The sequence below is a fragment of the Heloderma suspectum genome, chromosome 17 (assembly GCF_057233095.1).
Source record: "Heloderma suspectum isolate Gila_16-S chromosome 17, 16-S_ref, whole genome shotgun sequence".
Lineage (NCBI taxonomy): Eukaryota > Metazoa > Chordata > Lepidosauria > Squamata > Helodermatidae > Heloderma > Heloderma suspectum.
The window spans coordinates 11646005-11660664 of record NC_139474.1 but is presented as its reverse complement, the minus strand read 5'-3'; the positions used below and the strand labels follow the sequence as shown (position 1 = coordinate 11660664).

General features: G+C 46.9%; 1 protein-coding gene across 1 annotated transcript; it reads right to left on the bottom strand.

The window, feature by feature from the left end:
* Nucleotides 1-5820: 5820 nt before the first annotated feature.
* On the bottom strand, nucleotides 5821-12017 carry LOC146334498 (complexin-3-like). Its single transcript, XM_084824179.1, has 4 exons — nucleotides 11890-12017; nucleotides 8752-8924; nucleotides 8036-8123; nucleotides 5821-7108 (listed from the first exon to the last, which is right to left on the bottom strand). The coding sequence occupies exons 1-4, from the start codon at nucleotides 11932-11934 to the stop codon at nucleotides 6902-6904; spliced, it is 513 nt and encodes a 170-aa protein (XP_084680305.1). The 5' UTR covers nucleotides 11935-12017; the 3' UTR covers nucleotides 5821-6901.
* Between the last annotated feature and the right edge of the window lie 2643 nt (nucleotides 12018-14660).

Genomic DNA, 14660 nt, shown 5'->3' with positions numbered 1-14660 from the left:
GCGGGCTGATGGGAGCTGGAGTTCTCCAGCCGGCCAGACAGGGCCGGCTTTGGGAGCGTAGTGCATGCTGGGGGTTGTAGTCCGAGCAGGAGGAAAACGCAAGCCCGAAGCGAATTACTGGCAGAAATAAACAGCCAGCGTCCAGGTTTTGTAATCTGAACTTTCACACCGTAGTTTTAAAATTTCCCATTTTGTACTGGATTTTATTATGTATTTTGTGGTTTTGAGTGTCGTGAACCGCCCGGAGACCTTCGGCTATTGGGCAGAATAGAGATGCAACTAATCAAGCAATCGTTCAGCTTTTGGAGTTTGCTGCAGTGGCTGTTATAGGGAAATCGACAGTGTGACAATAAAGGCTGCCTGGCCCGTTAAAGTTCCTACTACTCTTTGTTGTTGTTGTTGTTGTTGTTCAGTCGTGTCCGACTCTTCGTGACCCCATGGACCATAGCACGCCAGGCCTTCCTGTCCTGCGCTCTCTCCCGGAGCGTGCTCAAGTTCATATTCATTGCATCCGTGATGCTATCTAGCCATCTCATCCTCTGCTGTCCCCTTCTCCTTTTGCCTTCAGTCTTTCCCAGCATCAGGGTCTTTTCCAGGGAGTTTTCTCTTCGCATTAGGTGGCCAAAATATTGGAGCTTCAGCTTCAGTATCTGTCCTTCCAATGAGCACTCAGGGTTGATTTCCTTTAGGATGGACTGATTTGACCTCCTTGCAGTCCAGGGGACTCATAAGAGTCTTCTCCAGCACCACAGTTCGAAAGCATCAGTTCTTCGGCGCTCAGCCTTCCTTATAGTCCAGCTCTCACAGCCATACGTTACTACTGGGAAAACCATAGCTTTGATTAGACGGACCTTTGTCGGCAAGGTGATGTCTCTGCTTCTTACTATGCTGTCTAGGTTGGCCATAGCTTTCCTCCCAAGGAGCAAGCTTCTTTTAATTTCATGGCTACAGTCACCGTCTGCGGTGATCTTGGAACCCAAGAAAGTAAAATCTGTCACTGCTTCCATTTCTTCCCCTTCTATATGCCAGGAAGTGATGGGGCCAGATGCCATGATCTTAGTTTTTTTAATGTTGAGTTTCAAACCAGCTTTTGCACTCTCCTCTTTCACCCTCAACAAGAGGCTCTTTAGATCCTCTTCGCTTTCTGCCATTAGGGTGGTATTGTCTGCATATCGGAGGTTGTTGATAATTCTCCCAGCAATCTTAATTCCGACCTCTGATTCATCCAACCCGGCGTTTCTCATGATGTAGTCTGCATATAAGTTAAATAAGCAGGGTGACAATATGCAGCCTTGTTGTACTCCTTTCCCAATTTTGAACCAATCGGTTGTTCCATGTCTGGTTCTTACTGTTGCTTCTTGACCCTCGTACAGGTTTCTCAGGAGACAGGTAAGGTGGTCTGGTACTCCCATCACTTTAAGAATTTGCCACAGTTTGTTGTGATCCACACAATCAAAGGCTTTAGTGTAGTCAATGAAGCAGAAATAGACGTTTTTCTGGAATTCTCTTGCTTTCTCCATGATGCAGCGAATGTTGGCGATTTGATCTCTAGTTCCTCTGCCTCTTCTAAACCCAGCTTGTACTTCCGGTAGTTCTCGGTTCGCATACTGCTGAAGCCTAGCTTGTAGGATTTTGAGCATCACCTTGCTGGCATGTGAAATGAGCGCAATTGTGCGGTAGTTTGAACACTCTTTGGCGTTGCCCTTCTTTGGAATTGGAATGTAAACTGACCTTTTCCAGTCTTGTGGCCACTGTTGAGTGTTCCAGATTTGTTGGCATATTGAATGCAGCACTTTAACAGCATCATCTTTTAGGATTTTAAATAGCTCGGCTGGAATACTGTCATCTCCGCTAGCTTTGTTGTTAGTGATGCTTCCTAAGGCCGACTTGACTTCACTCTCTAGGATGTCCGGCTCAAGTTCAGTGACCGCACTATCATGGCTATCAGGGACATTCAGATCTTTCCTGTATAGTTCTTCTGTGTATTCTTGCCACCTCTTCTTAATCTCATCTGCTTCTGTTAGGTCCCTGCCTTCTTTGTCCTTTATCATGCCCATCTTTGCACAAAACATTCCCTTGAGATCTCCAATTTTCTTGAAGAGATCTCTAGTCTTTCCCATTCTGTTGTTTTCCTCGATTTCTTTGCATTGTTCATTTAAGAAGGCCTTCTTGTCTCTCCTTGCTATTCTCTGGAACTCTGCATTCAGTTGGGTATATCTTCCCCTTTCTCCCTTGCTTTTCGCTTCCCTTCTTTCCTCAGCTACTTGTAAAGCCTCCTCAGACAGCCACTTGGCTTTCTTGCATTTCTTTTTCTTTGGGATGGATTTCGTTGCTGCCTCCTGAACAGTGTTACGGACCTCCGTCCATAGTTCCTCAGGCACTCTGTCTATCAGGTCTAATCCCTGAAATCTATTCCTCACCTCCACTGTATATTCATAAGGGATATGATTGAGGTCATACCTGAATGGTTTAGTGGTTTTCCCGACGTTCTTCAATTTAAGCCGAAATTTTGCAAGAAGCAGCTCATGATCTGAGCCACAGTCAGCTCCAGGTCTTGTTTTTACTGACTATGGAGCTTCTCCATCTTTGGCTGCAAAGGACATAATCAATCTGATTTCGATATTGACCATCTGATGATGTCCATGTGTAGAGTCGCCTCTTGTGCTGTTGGAAAAGAGTGTTTGCTATGATCAGCATGTTCCTACTACTCTGGGGAGTAGGAAAAGTGGAAATAATAGGTAGTATCCGGTTTTACTCCTACACGGAGTAGACCCATTGAAACGAATGACTGAAGTTAGTCACAACTAACGTAAGTCTCATTCATTTCAATGGGTCTACTGTACATAGGACTAACATAGGATTTTGTTGTTGTTGTTGTTCAGTTAATATTTATGTATTTATTTGTGATATTTATATACCGCAAGATATAAAATCCCTAAGCGGTTCACATATAATAACAATAAATCATCATCATCGAGAGCCAGTCTGGCATAGTGGTTAGAGCTGGGCTGGGCCGGGCCCCGGGAGACCTGGGTTCTAGTCCCCTCAACCATGAAGCTCACTGGGTGACTTTGGGCCAGTCCCTGACTTTCAGCCTGACCTACCCCACAGGGTTGTTGTGAGGATAAAATGGAGAGGAGAGGAGGATTATATGCATACTGCCTTGGGCTCCTTGAGGGAAGGCCGCATAGAAGCATAACAAATATGTAAATGATAAAGGAAAATCTTCCATTGGCATCAATGGAGACTTGGGACTCGGGAACCGATCCAGGCTGAGGCCTAGCACTTATGAATAAACGCACTGAGAGTCTGTGTGGTGTAGTGGTTAGTGTGTTGGACTGGGACTCAAGTGACCCAGGTTCTAGCCCCACCGCGGCCACAAAACTCCCCGAGGGCCAGTCACTGCCTCTCGGCCTCACTTGTGTCACAAGCTGCTGAGAGGATAAACATGGGGGGAGCGAGGTGTGTGTCTGCAGCCTTGGGCTCTGAGAGGGAGGGGGGAAAGGCGGAATATAAATGTAATAAATGAAAATAATAAGGCAAGGCAGATGGAAAGAGGGCAGAGAGGAGAAAAAGAGGCAGTCACAGATGCCCTCCAGGTGTCTTTGACTACTGCTCCCATCAAGCCCCAGCCAGCACTGCTAGTGGTCACAGATGATGGCGGTCGTAGGCCTGAAACCCCTGGAGGACACCAGGTTTGGGGAGGGCTGGACAAAGAGATCAGCACAACAGGACAATTGTTTGAACGGACAGCTCAAGGCTGAGCCCTACCCAGTAATCTGGCAGCAACGGATTAGGCCTTGCAGCTCATTCCCAAAACCAGACGGATAAGGGTGTGGGAGAAAGAGATGGGGGGGGGGTGAAGGTGAAGCAAAAGCCAGCTCAGGGTGGAGGAGCTGGATAAGCAGGGCTTGTTGCTGTTTACTTATATTGTTCAGCAAATTACTCGTTAATAGTCCAGGACAGGTTGGTCGGTGTTTGCTTGATGGTAGTTTAGGAGATGAGGGCTCTTGATAGCTGGGGATCTCTCTCTGTTTTTGAATGAGATACCCCTCAGGGCTAGGAGAGGGTGACAGACACTCTTTTAGCTGTGGGGATGTGTGTGTCGGGGGGCGGTATGCATAGGCTGTTCTAGAAAAGATATGCAGGGGCTGAAAGTTTTGAGCTGGGTTAGCTGGACCAAGCTGGGTGGCTGGCTGGCGCAGCTTGGAAAGTTGGCCCAAGTGGCTCTTTGAGGGACCTTCTGCCTTAACTGGGATGCCTGTTTGCCTCCACTTCTATGCTCTGCTTGTATAGAGAGAGCGGTTCGGCTCTGGGGCAGTATAGAAATGTAACCATAATATTTGGAAATGCAGCAATTAGTCTCAAAAATGCCACTCTTCAAAACTTTGTAAATATCAAAAGCCTTGCCACATCCTCCTTTATTTTTGTTTCCTGGCTCCCACGGAAGGGCCTATGTATGTTCCAATCAGGACTCACGAGAAAACTGAGTCACCACTACATTTTATATTTCCCAAAACATTCGTTTTTTGCATTGTTGCCTCCGATCCAGAGGCTAAACCAGTTGTATCCTGCAGAGCCCACCCTGTGTTCCAGCTCAGGATTATGAGGAATGCCTGACTGCCCCACTCCCAGAGCTGTCTCTCCCCCTCTGCCTGTGTCCCCGCCCCAGTTACTGCCAGTAACTAAGCCTTAGGAAAGGCATTTCAACCTTTTAGAGTGGGAGAAAAACTGCGCAACGACTGGGGAACCACCGAACAACTGGTGGTCAGGAAAAGGGGTGGAGCCAGGCTGGATTTGGGCCACAGCCCTGATACCCCACCTCTGGCTCCTGTTGGATCCACCATGAGTTGTGTCCAAGAGCCCACAGGGTCATAGTTGGGGGACCTACCTCGCTTGATTCCACGGATTAAAACATGTAGATTATTTCTTACAAACCATTTGTCAGCTCCTGAGCATCCTTGCATCCTCACAAGTTTAAGCTCCCTCTTCCAAATGATCTAGTTTAGATGAAATGGGTAAACTGAAAGGGCTGGATGTGCCTGATCTCGGAAGCTAAGCAGGGTCAGCCCTGGTTAGTACTTAGTCCTTGGATGGGAGACCGCCTGGGAATCAGGCTTCCTGCACTGAGCAGGGGGTTGGACTCGATGGTCTTGGAGGCCCCTTCCAACCCTATGATTCTTTTTAAAGCTACCTATATGTTCCCCTCCTAATCCATTATGTTTCCATCCCTAACCTCAATTTAGCTTGTTTGGAACCTGGGGTCCAAAACTGCATACTTTTGACAACCCACGGCTCTTCTTCCCTTGCTGCCTGCCACACTGCTTTCCCACTACTTTCATACTTTCACGCTACACACTTCGACCAAGGGGAAAACAGGCTGAACTCACTCAGCAGTGACTGGGGAAACAGCTGGCAGGTGCCTCCCTGATTTGAAAATTATCATGCACCTCTTAGAGGTCCTCTGGCTCAGATGTTAGGGTAAGGGAGATTTGGTGGGAGAAGTGGGATTGGCTCAGGCTGGCATGCAGTCTTACTGCTGAGCTGTGGTCCCTCGTCATATAAAACAGGGCTGAGCAACCTTTTTTCTATTGAGAGCCACATCCCATCATGGGTAATCTGTCAGGGGCTGCCTGTCAGCCGTGGATAGGCCAGAGGCAAAAATGCATCACCCCTTTTCTTTCTCTCTCCCTCTTCCCACGCAACAGGGTGCCAGGCGATGGACAGATCGTTCTTGAGTTCGGAAAGGATTGCATGCCGAGGGCCGCAAGTTGCTCACTCCGATACAAATTATAATTAATACTAATAAAAGACGACAATGACAAAACAGCTACAGTGCTTTATTGAAACAATGGTCTGAATCTAAATATTGCAGACTTCTCCTGTACTGGGTAATACACACACACCCCCCTCCAAAACAGCATCACCCCAAAGACGACAAGAAAGCGCGCTGCCATACCCTAAGTCACTCCGTGACTTTGCTCTGGCTGGTGGCACCGCTGCAGCGTCCATGTTTTGGTCTTTCCTGGCTCTTGCGATCAGAGATCCTGCCCCTGGAGATGCTGGGCACTGAACTTGGGGGGTGGGGGGGTTTAATGTGCAGCAACCATGGGCTCTGAGGCGCCAGGTCATGGGAGCTGAGTTGCGCCTACTTTAGAAGAGCAGGGACTGGTTCACGGGCACGGGGGGATCAACAGGTTTTGTTTCCAATGGACTGTTGGACAGAAGATCTCAAAGAAACCGACATTGGCAGTAACAACAGGGCAGAGAGGGAGATTCTCAGGGAGCTGACAGCAACTGCCCTGTGGGAAAGAAGGCATGAGGGAGGCAGGAGCAGGCAAGGGAATGTCAAGGCCTGGTGCGGTTGCTCTGCCCCCACAGAAGATGAGAGGGGAAACCGGGCCATCGCACCACCCCCACTGACAGTCTACTTCATCTTTTCTTCCCTCCCCGAACCTTTTTCCTCATGTGTCGTGTCTTTTTTCGACTGTAAGCCTGCATGCAGGGACTGTGTTTTGATGACTGAGCGTAAGGCGGTCCACTAACTTTTTTTCTTTAGTGGGATAAAAACACTTGAAATAAATACATCATAACAAATAACATCCTATGAAGTCAAGATGGTGGCACATGGTGGACATACGACTGGTTCCCAATGGCACCACTGCCTCTGTGACTGGGACAACTGCTTCTTCCAATCGGAGTGTAGCCCTCGGCAAAGAGCCAATGCCCCTAAATTCCCCCTATGGGCATGGGGCTGCAAAACCGAGGTGGGCCTTAAGGACAGCTTGGCCCATTTCAAGCCTGTGGGGAGATCTTTGAGGTTCAGCAATCCACAGCTGCACACCCCGCCAGAGGGATTTTTTTTTCATGCATCTGCTGGAAGAAGGTTCACCAGAGAGGATCACATGACGGGGCACCGCACCGGGCACTGCAGAGACTGCGCCATGCTCTCCGCGGTACTTTGCAAGGCGCTGAAATCAAAACTGCCAAAGCTCGGGAAGATGGAGCCGGGTTCGGAGGCCGCCTTGGGCTTCACAATTGCCAGCAGGTCTGGAGGGAGCTTCGTCTTACCCCTGGCTGCTTCCAGCTGCCGCTTGTCTGTCTGGTTCTGGGGGAGGAAACCAGGGGGAACTGAGGTTAGCACCAGCAAAAGTAGGACATCCGGTGGTTACAGCGGGTGATGCAACAGAGACGTTTTAGAAGCTGAAAAGCCCCTTCCTCCTCCTGAAAACCCCGGACCTCCAAGGGAAGCAGTGTGGAACCTTTTTCAGCCTGAGGGCCAAATTCCATCTGGGAGAAGCTCTCGAGGGCTGCGTTCCAGCAGTGGGCAGGGCTGGAGACTAAAGGGGCCAAAATACAAAAAAAATACCAGCATATTGCAGCTCTTCCTGCCAGGAGCTTAGAAGAGGAATTTCAACCTCTGCAAATGGGGAAAAAATGTACAAAAGCCAGGATGCCACCAGAAGATTGACAGTTGGGGGAAAGGAGGCATTGCTTTGGGGAGAATCTCAGAGGTCCAGTTCCGAGGCATGCTGGATTTGGCCTGAGGCTCAACACCTGTGGCCTAGGGTGACCAGTCTCCAGAGCCTTAGACCATGCGACTTAGCGGGAGGAGCCTGGGAGATAAGGGGCGGTGCCAAGCAGAGCAGGAGGTGGGGCCTGGCGGTTTGGAGGTGGGGCCTGACGGACACTGGGGCAGAGCTAATAGCTCAAGCTTCAAAACCAAGCAGAAAATGGCCTCTCCCTGCCTTGGTTCTGGTCCCTGAACCTGACACGTGCTATGCACAGTGACATTTTTTGTGGCAGGTCACAGGTCCAGCAGGAGTAAAAGTGAACTAAATTACAGGTAAAAGGACAGACATCTCTTGGCGCCTAAAAGATAGCAGCGATGGGTGTCAAGACAATTTGCCTGGGGTGCAAAATTCTACAGATGGGGTGCCGCCACCCACCTAATCTCCAAAAGCAAGAACGCACATGCCCCAATTAAAGGCCTACATTGACATGGCACGCCCATCTGGGGAAAGGCGGCAGTTACCTTGGGCAGTTGATATTTCTCCTGGAGTTGGGCCCTCATGGCGGCACGCTCGGCCTTCCGTTGAGCAAAAGCTGCGTCCCGCTTGTTCCTGGGGGGACAAGGGAAAACAGCATTGGGGGAGGGGAACATACAGCATTGGAAAGAAAGAGATGCTGGTGGAAGAGGTGTGATCTCCTTTTGAAGGTTTTCACTCCTCCAAAGTCTGGATGAGCAGCTGTAACCTTTGGGCATTAGGCATCAGCTGTGCACATCCCACAATTCTGTGCAAAGACAGAATCAATAGAGTTAAAACTCAGCAGTCTGAGAAATCTCAGCAACTGATTTTTTTAAGCAACTTTCTAGTCCTTATGGAGGACAAGGCAGGCCATGAGACTGTTTGTTGTGGCTCTTTTTTTCTTTTCTGTAATAGTCATAGTTACCCCTCTGACAGTTGCAAAAGTGTGTCTGTCTGGGGTAGCAAACACGCGCCTTGCGGCTGGCCTTTTTTACCTTAAGGACCAGAAGCTTGCTTTCTACAAGTTAGATGCCGAGATGCTGGTACAGCCTCATAATCTAGGAACCAATTCACACCTTACATTTTTTGAGGCATACAAGCTGTAAAATAATGTACGGATGGGATGAGCGCCTGTTTAAAAGCCTCTCATGCAGAATGTGTAGGAAAGGATCTAGGATTTTACAGTCCTCTGACCCGAAAGGAAGGGAGGAGGGGATCTTACTTCTGCTTCTGGTTGACCTGCTTCTGGGCTTGCTGTGGCCGTTGGTCTTGGTGGAGGCACCTCGGCGTGCCAGAATCCTTTTCCTTGGAGAAGTCCGCCGAGATACAGCACAAAAGCTGCTTGGCTGGACCACCGAAGGCTGATTTCACAGCAGATCCCATATGGAAGGAGAGCTAGAAACAGAAGATACAGAGAAGATGGCTGTGTCAGCACATGACGTGAAACTGGGGTGGGGGGGTAGTAACTATTTTTATTTATTACAATTTTTTATATGCTGCCTTTCAGAATACAGGTCCTACCAAGGCGGCTTACACGTCACGTAGAAATAATAAAACCACAAGAAATAATATGCACTAATTTTATTTGTGCCTGGTGTTAGCCTCCTCCACCTCCCTGTCTCTCCTGAAATCTTTCTCACAGAGCTGTTGACGGCAGATGTCCGCGTGTGTGTGTGTGTGTGTGTGTGTGTGTGTAGGGAGCGGGTGGAATTCCAGGTGGGGCAGGCCCTGAGGTCTTTTTCGCCTGCCTATCCCCCCCCCCCACACACACACACAAATATCTGACTTCCACCAACGGCAATGTGAGTCAAACTTGGGGAGCTCACTCACTGCCACAAGAACCTATGTGATTAGAACTGGTGGAGGAAGATAGGTCAATCAGTGGGGATGAGCCGTGATAACGAAATGAACCTACCTGTACGCTACATTCAGCATCTAAGGTCCCCCTCCAACTACATTCAGCATCTAAGGTCCCCCTCCGACTACATTCAGCATCTAAGGTCCTTCCTCCAAGGGAAGCTCAGAAGGCAGCAACAACAGAGAGGGCCTTCTCAGTGGTGGCTCCCCATCTGTGGAACGAGCTCCCTGATGAGGTCTGCCTGGCGCCAGCACTATTATCTTTTAGGCGCCAGGTTAAGACCTATCTCTTTTCCCAGGCATTTGGCAGCACATGATGAGTTTTAATCGGTCCTGAATGTGTCTTTAGTTATGACTCACTGTCTAAAGTTGATTTTAGTTGTATGTTCTGTGTACTTTTATGTAAATGGTTTTTAAACTTTTTATACTGTATTTAATGTTTTAACTTCTGTGAACCTCCCAAAGAGCTTCAGCTATGGGGCAATTTAGAAATGCAATCAATAATAATATTTATTTATTTATTCATTCATTCATTCATTCATTCATTTTATTTCTCTACCGCCCCATAGCTGAAGCTCTCTGGGTAGTTCACAAAAATTAAAACCAAAAAGCACATGGTAAAATATAAAATATAAAAACATTAAGACCACAATATAACAATACAACCAGAATAAACCTAGCAGCAATGCAGAGATTTAAACTACAGATTTGAAACAGCGAAGCTAAACTAAAAACTAAATAATAATAATGGGACATCCTTTTCCCGGGCCAATCTATCTCCAATGATGGAGATTAGCAATGGTGGGAAAGCCATTGCCGTTCACACTCAGCTTCCTGGAAGCATCTGGTTGCCCGCTGTACTTGGAAATTGGGTGTTGGGCTAGATAGGTTTTTGCTCCAATCCAGCAGGGTTCATCTTTCGCACTTCCCATCTTTACCCAGGTCCTAGATCAGGGGTGTTGAACGTCTTTCAGCCTGGGTGCTGAATTCCATTTTCTCCGTGGTGGGGCCAACCCCCCCCCCCAATACCCTCATCTTTTAGCTTAAAGCTGTTATTGCTGATAACCATGTCTTAGCAGAGGGATTTCAACCTCTGAAAGGGAGCAGAGGGAAACACGGAGAAGCCAGGAAACCGCCAAACCATCAGGAGTCAGAGAAAGGGGACAGATTTCACCCACAGGCCTGAAGTTCAACACCCCTGCCCTAGATCCTCGGAGAACAGCACCAGGTCTGTTAGCTGCCTCGTGCAGGAAGAACCACCCTGTTCTCCCAGGCAGACGGAGGCTAAAATGTACGCTCTCCCTGAGCTTAAGAAACTGCCCATTCCTCTTCTATAAAATTGACAGAGGGACCATAGCAAGAATGCAAGTTTGGGCCATCTTGCAGTAGGCTTCTAAGCCCTTCAATGTCCCCTTTAACACAGTTTACTTCTAATGACGTTTTGAATATAGCAAGCAGAAGATCCCGTCAGGCGAAACATACAGCATTATAAGATCTTGTGATGTTGTGAAGAACAAATCAGCACAATTAACTGGGATGAATTAAAGAGGTTTTTTTAGTCAGACCAGCCCAGTTGGTCCCAGTTTTGTCAGTTAAGCAATTACGTAAGCGCCGAGATAAGCGGGGGCGGGCAGGAAATCAATGCATTCAGAATTTAAAAATGCGGTCTTAATAACGGCGAACACCAAAGGATTGTTATCAACAGTTTACCAACTTCTGATAGCTAAAGAAGTTCTACAGAGAGGGAATTAATGATGTGAGAAAGGTTGACTGGAATACCAGTTACCAAAGACAGGCAGAAATCTGTTTTTTTTGGTTTGTTGCAGGGGTAGCAAGGCCATGTGTGTCAACTTAAAAAAGATAATTTTTCTAAGTGATGATATGGCTGCGATCTAACACCAAAGAAATTAAACAAGTTCAAGAATCAAGGTAGGTGCATCATGGGATTTTCTGCATGCACCTTTTTAATTCGAGGTATATTGAGGCAGATGCGCAGGGAGCCAGAGAAATTCCATATCGAAAGGTGTGGGCAAGGGGAGAGCATGAAGGGAAGAAATCCCCAAATACATATATATATTTGACCTAGCGTCTATCACCATTCTTGCGGTGCCGAGTTCCACAAACTAAGCCCACAGGTCAGAGGAATCCTGTACCAATATGTATTTCTTAGTTACATTATATCCTGCCTTCCTTCCAAGGAGGCGGCATACATGATACTCCTCCATTTTAACCTCACAACAACCTTGCGAGGTAGGTTAGGCCAGGGACTGGCCCAAACTCAGCCACAGCGAAGCTTCATGGCTGAGTGTGGAACAGAACCCGGATTTCCCGAGTCCCAGTCCAACAGTCTAACCGCTACACCACACTGGCTCTCACTTGGGATGCAGACCAAAGAATGAGACTTCTGCCTGGGGAAGCCAGAAACAAATAGAGGCCATTCGAACTCCTGCTGGCACAGAATGGGAAGTTTATCACCTGTACGACACCCTTCCAGCAAACTCACCTGTGGGAAACTCCTCTGAGACTTCAGTCTTCCTCCTTGGCACATACAGCCAATCTGTTCTCTTTGAATGTCGCAGAAGGATGATTAGAGCTCTTGGTCAGCTCAAGCTCTTTAAACCAGGATCAGGGGCAACGTAGAGACTCCGGGTGACACCAGGTTTTCCCTGATCCACCTGCGTGACAGTCAGCAGTTCTCTGGAAGATCACAGAATTAGTTCTTTTTGAAAATACCAAGTCCCTAGTCCTCATGGCTTGTTCCAAAAGAAGAAAACAAAACAACTGCTAAAAACGGGTACTAGAGATTGGCTGGGGGACACTTCTGTAGCTTGAGATGACTCACTTCACAGGTTTGTAACACACACACACACACACACACACACCCTTGGTCCCTCTCCCAACTGTCTGTCAGATTAGCAGTGGTAGTGACAGATGGCAAAATCTCCTTTCCAAGGATATTTCTAAGAAGGGAATAGGTAGGAGTGTCGGCAGCTCAGTTCTATGGGGTGGGAGTTAAGAGAATGTATACAGAAAACATAAAAGAATGTATAAAGAGAATGCATACAGAAAATAACAACTTCTAACTCCCACCCTCACCTCTGGGTGGGAGGTTAGAGCCAGATATTTCCTGTATACAATTTTTTCCCACACCCCACCACACCCCTAAAACTAGCTTGACTTTTTAAAAGATGTATTATTTCAGCTGGTTAAATACTATGTGGAGGAATGGTCTTAAAATTCAGGAATGGGAAAAAGAAATCTTGCATAAAAGTTAGGGCTGGAAAGATTTAAAAGGTTTTTTTTAAGCTTTTAATCAGCATAATTTCCAGTTGACCAGATACCAGATATTTATTTTTACAGACATAGAAATCTGCTGATAGGAATCCCTTCCTTAGAAGAGGCATTCTCCCTTTTATTGTCTTTATGAGGGCTAGATACAACTTGACTGATATATTTTTCCTTGCTGTAGTCTGATCAAGAGGTGAAGTTTACCAATTTTTGACAAACTGACATTCTCAGATGTTTAACAACATACTAGATACCTGTTTAAAATGATTCCTTGCAGTAACATTAGATAATGTAGATGCTTGTCTTTTGTATGGATGTTATTCTATTTATAGTATGCATTATATTTCCTTATATACAGTAATACAAATTTATATACAAGAAAAGAAGAGGCATTCTCCCTGTTGTCTCTCACATGCAGGAAGGAATGCCTCTTTGGGATGCCTGCTACATGTTTTGCATCCTTTATCTAAAAACAGAGGAAGTCTCGATTCAGACAGAGGTTCGAGTCCCAGACATCTGCGGGCACAAGTTGATGAAGGCGTGGTTCTAGTGATGGACCAGCTATCAATCTGATACTGAGTTTGTTTTAAACCACAGAAATGTTTAGCTGCGTTTATTGGATAGCTGGTCCAAGTCAGAATGTGCTTTTGTGCTACTGTGTTCATTTAAATGATGGGTGGCCAACCTGGGGCCCTCCAGATGTGGTCAGACTTCAACTCCCATCAACCCCAAGCAGCATGGCTGCTGGGCGGAGGTAACGGGTGTTGCAGTCCGACATCATCTGGAGGGCCCCAGGTTTCCCCCACCTGTTGCGTTTTGAAATGTTTTATGATGGTAAGCTGCTTTTGGGGAAGACGTTTTGACTTAAAAAGCAGCAAAAGAAATATTCTAAATAAAGTGAGAGCACTTGCTTTGGATGCAGAAGGTCCCCGTTTCAATCCTCCCCACCCGAGAAGGTCACCAGTGATGGGAAAACGAGGATCAGCCTGAGATTCTGGAAAGCCACCACTAATTTGGCACAGCAGACAATACCGGGTTCATTCTTCCATTTTATTACATTTCTAGAACACCCAATAGCTAAAGCTCTCTGAGAGGCTTATGAAGATTAAAACCCTAAAAATATAATGTAATATAAAACCTTTTGCATGCAAAAATAGAAAACAATTTTGCACGATCAGTAATAAAAATCCCAGGGCCCATTTATCATGTGCTGTCAAATGCCTAGAAGTCAAGTCTTATGCTGGTGCCAGAAAAATGACATCACTGGAGAGAGTGTTCCACAATCGGGGGGCCACCACTGAGAAGGCCCTCTCCCTTATGGCCATCCTCTGAACATCCCTCAGAGGAGGCACCTGGAAGATGGGCTCACATGACAATCACAGTGTATGGATAAGTTTATACTGGAAGAGGCACTCTGTCAAGTACTACCATCTCGTTAGATGAGCAAGTATTCCGACCTGATGTATTGCAGGTTCATCTTGGTTTGGATCTTAACTTTGCAACAAACTCCCTCGATGACCTTTAAGTCAAGCCACTCCTTCACAGACTGAACTCTACTTATGTAAGATGGGGGTCATAATACTGACCTATCTGACAGGGTTGGTTAGACCAAGACAACAAAACATAATTGCTATCAAAAGTCCAAGCTATACCAGAGCAGCTGCATTATGGGAAATGGCAGACTATATGCACTGCATGCTTAGTGTTCATCCATGCATGTTTACGTGCATGTTCATTGGAGACGAGATGCATCCATTCCTCACTTGGAGGTTTAACTTGTAAAGCCTGGGCTGGGAGCTGAACCGCAAAGGATAACACTACAGCTTGCACTAACATTTGAAATAAGACATCAAGAAAGACACAAAAAGATACTCTGTGTACTGTTCTGGTCACCGCACTGAAAAAAAGATATTGTGGAGTTGGAAAAGGTGCAGAAAGGGGCAACCCAATTGGTCAAGGGGCTGGAGCAACTCCCCTACGCAACAT

Bases quoted from the DNA above. Each gene is read 5' to 3' on its own strand.
- LOC146334498 (XM_084824179.1), bottom strand. From the start codon at position 11,934: ATGTGCCAAGGAGGAAGACTGAAGTCTCAGAGGAGTTTCCCACAG. The intron at 8,925-11,889 runs GTGAGTTTGCTG...TTCTGTTTCTAG, and splicing joins CTCAGAGGAGTTTCCCACAG to CTCTCCTTCCATATGGGATC. The intron at 8,124-8,751 runs GTAAGATCCCCT...TTGTCCCCCCAG, and splicing joins CAGGTCAACCAGAAGCAGAA to GAACAAGCGGGACGCAGCTT.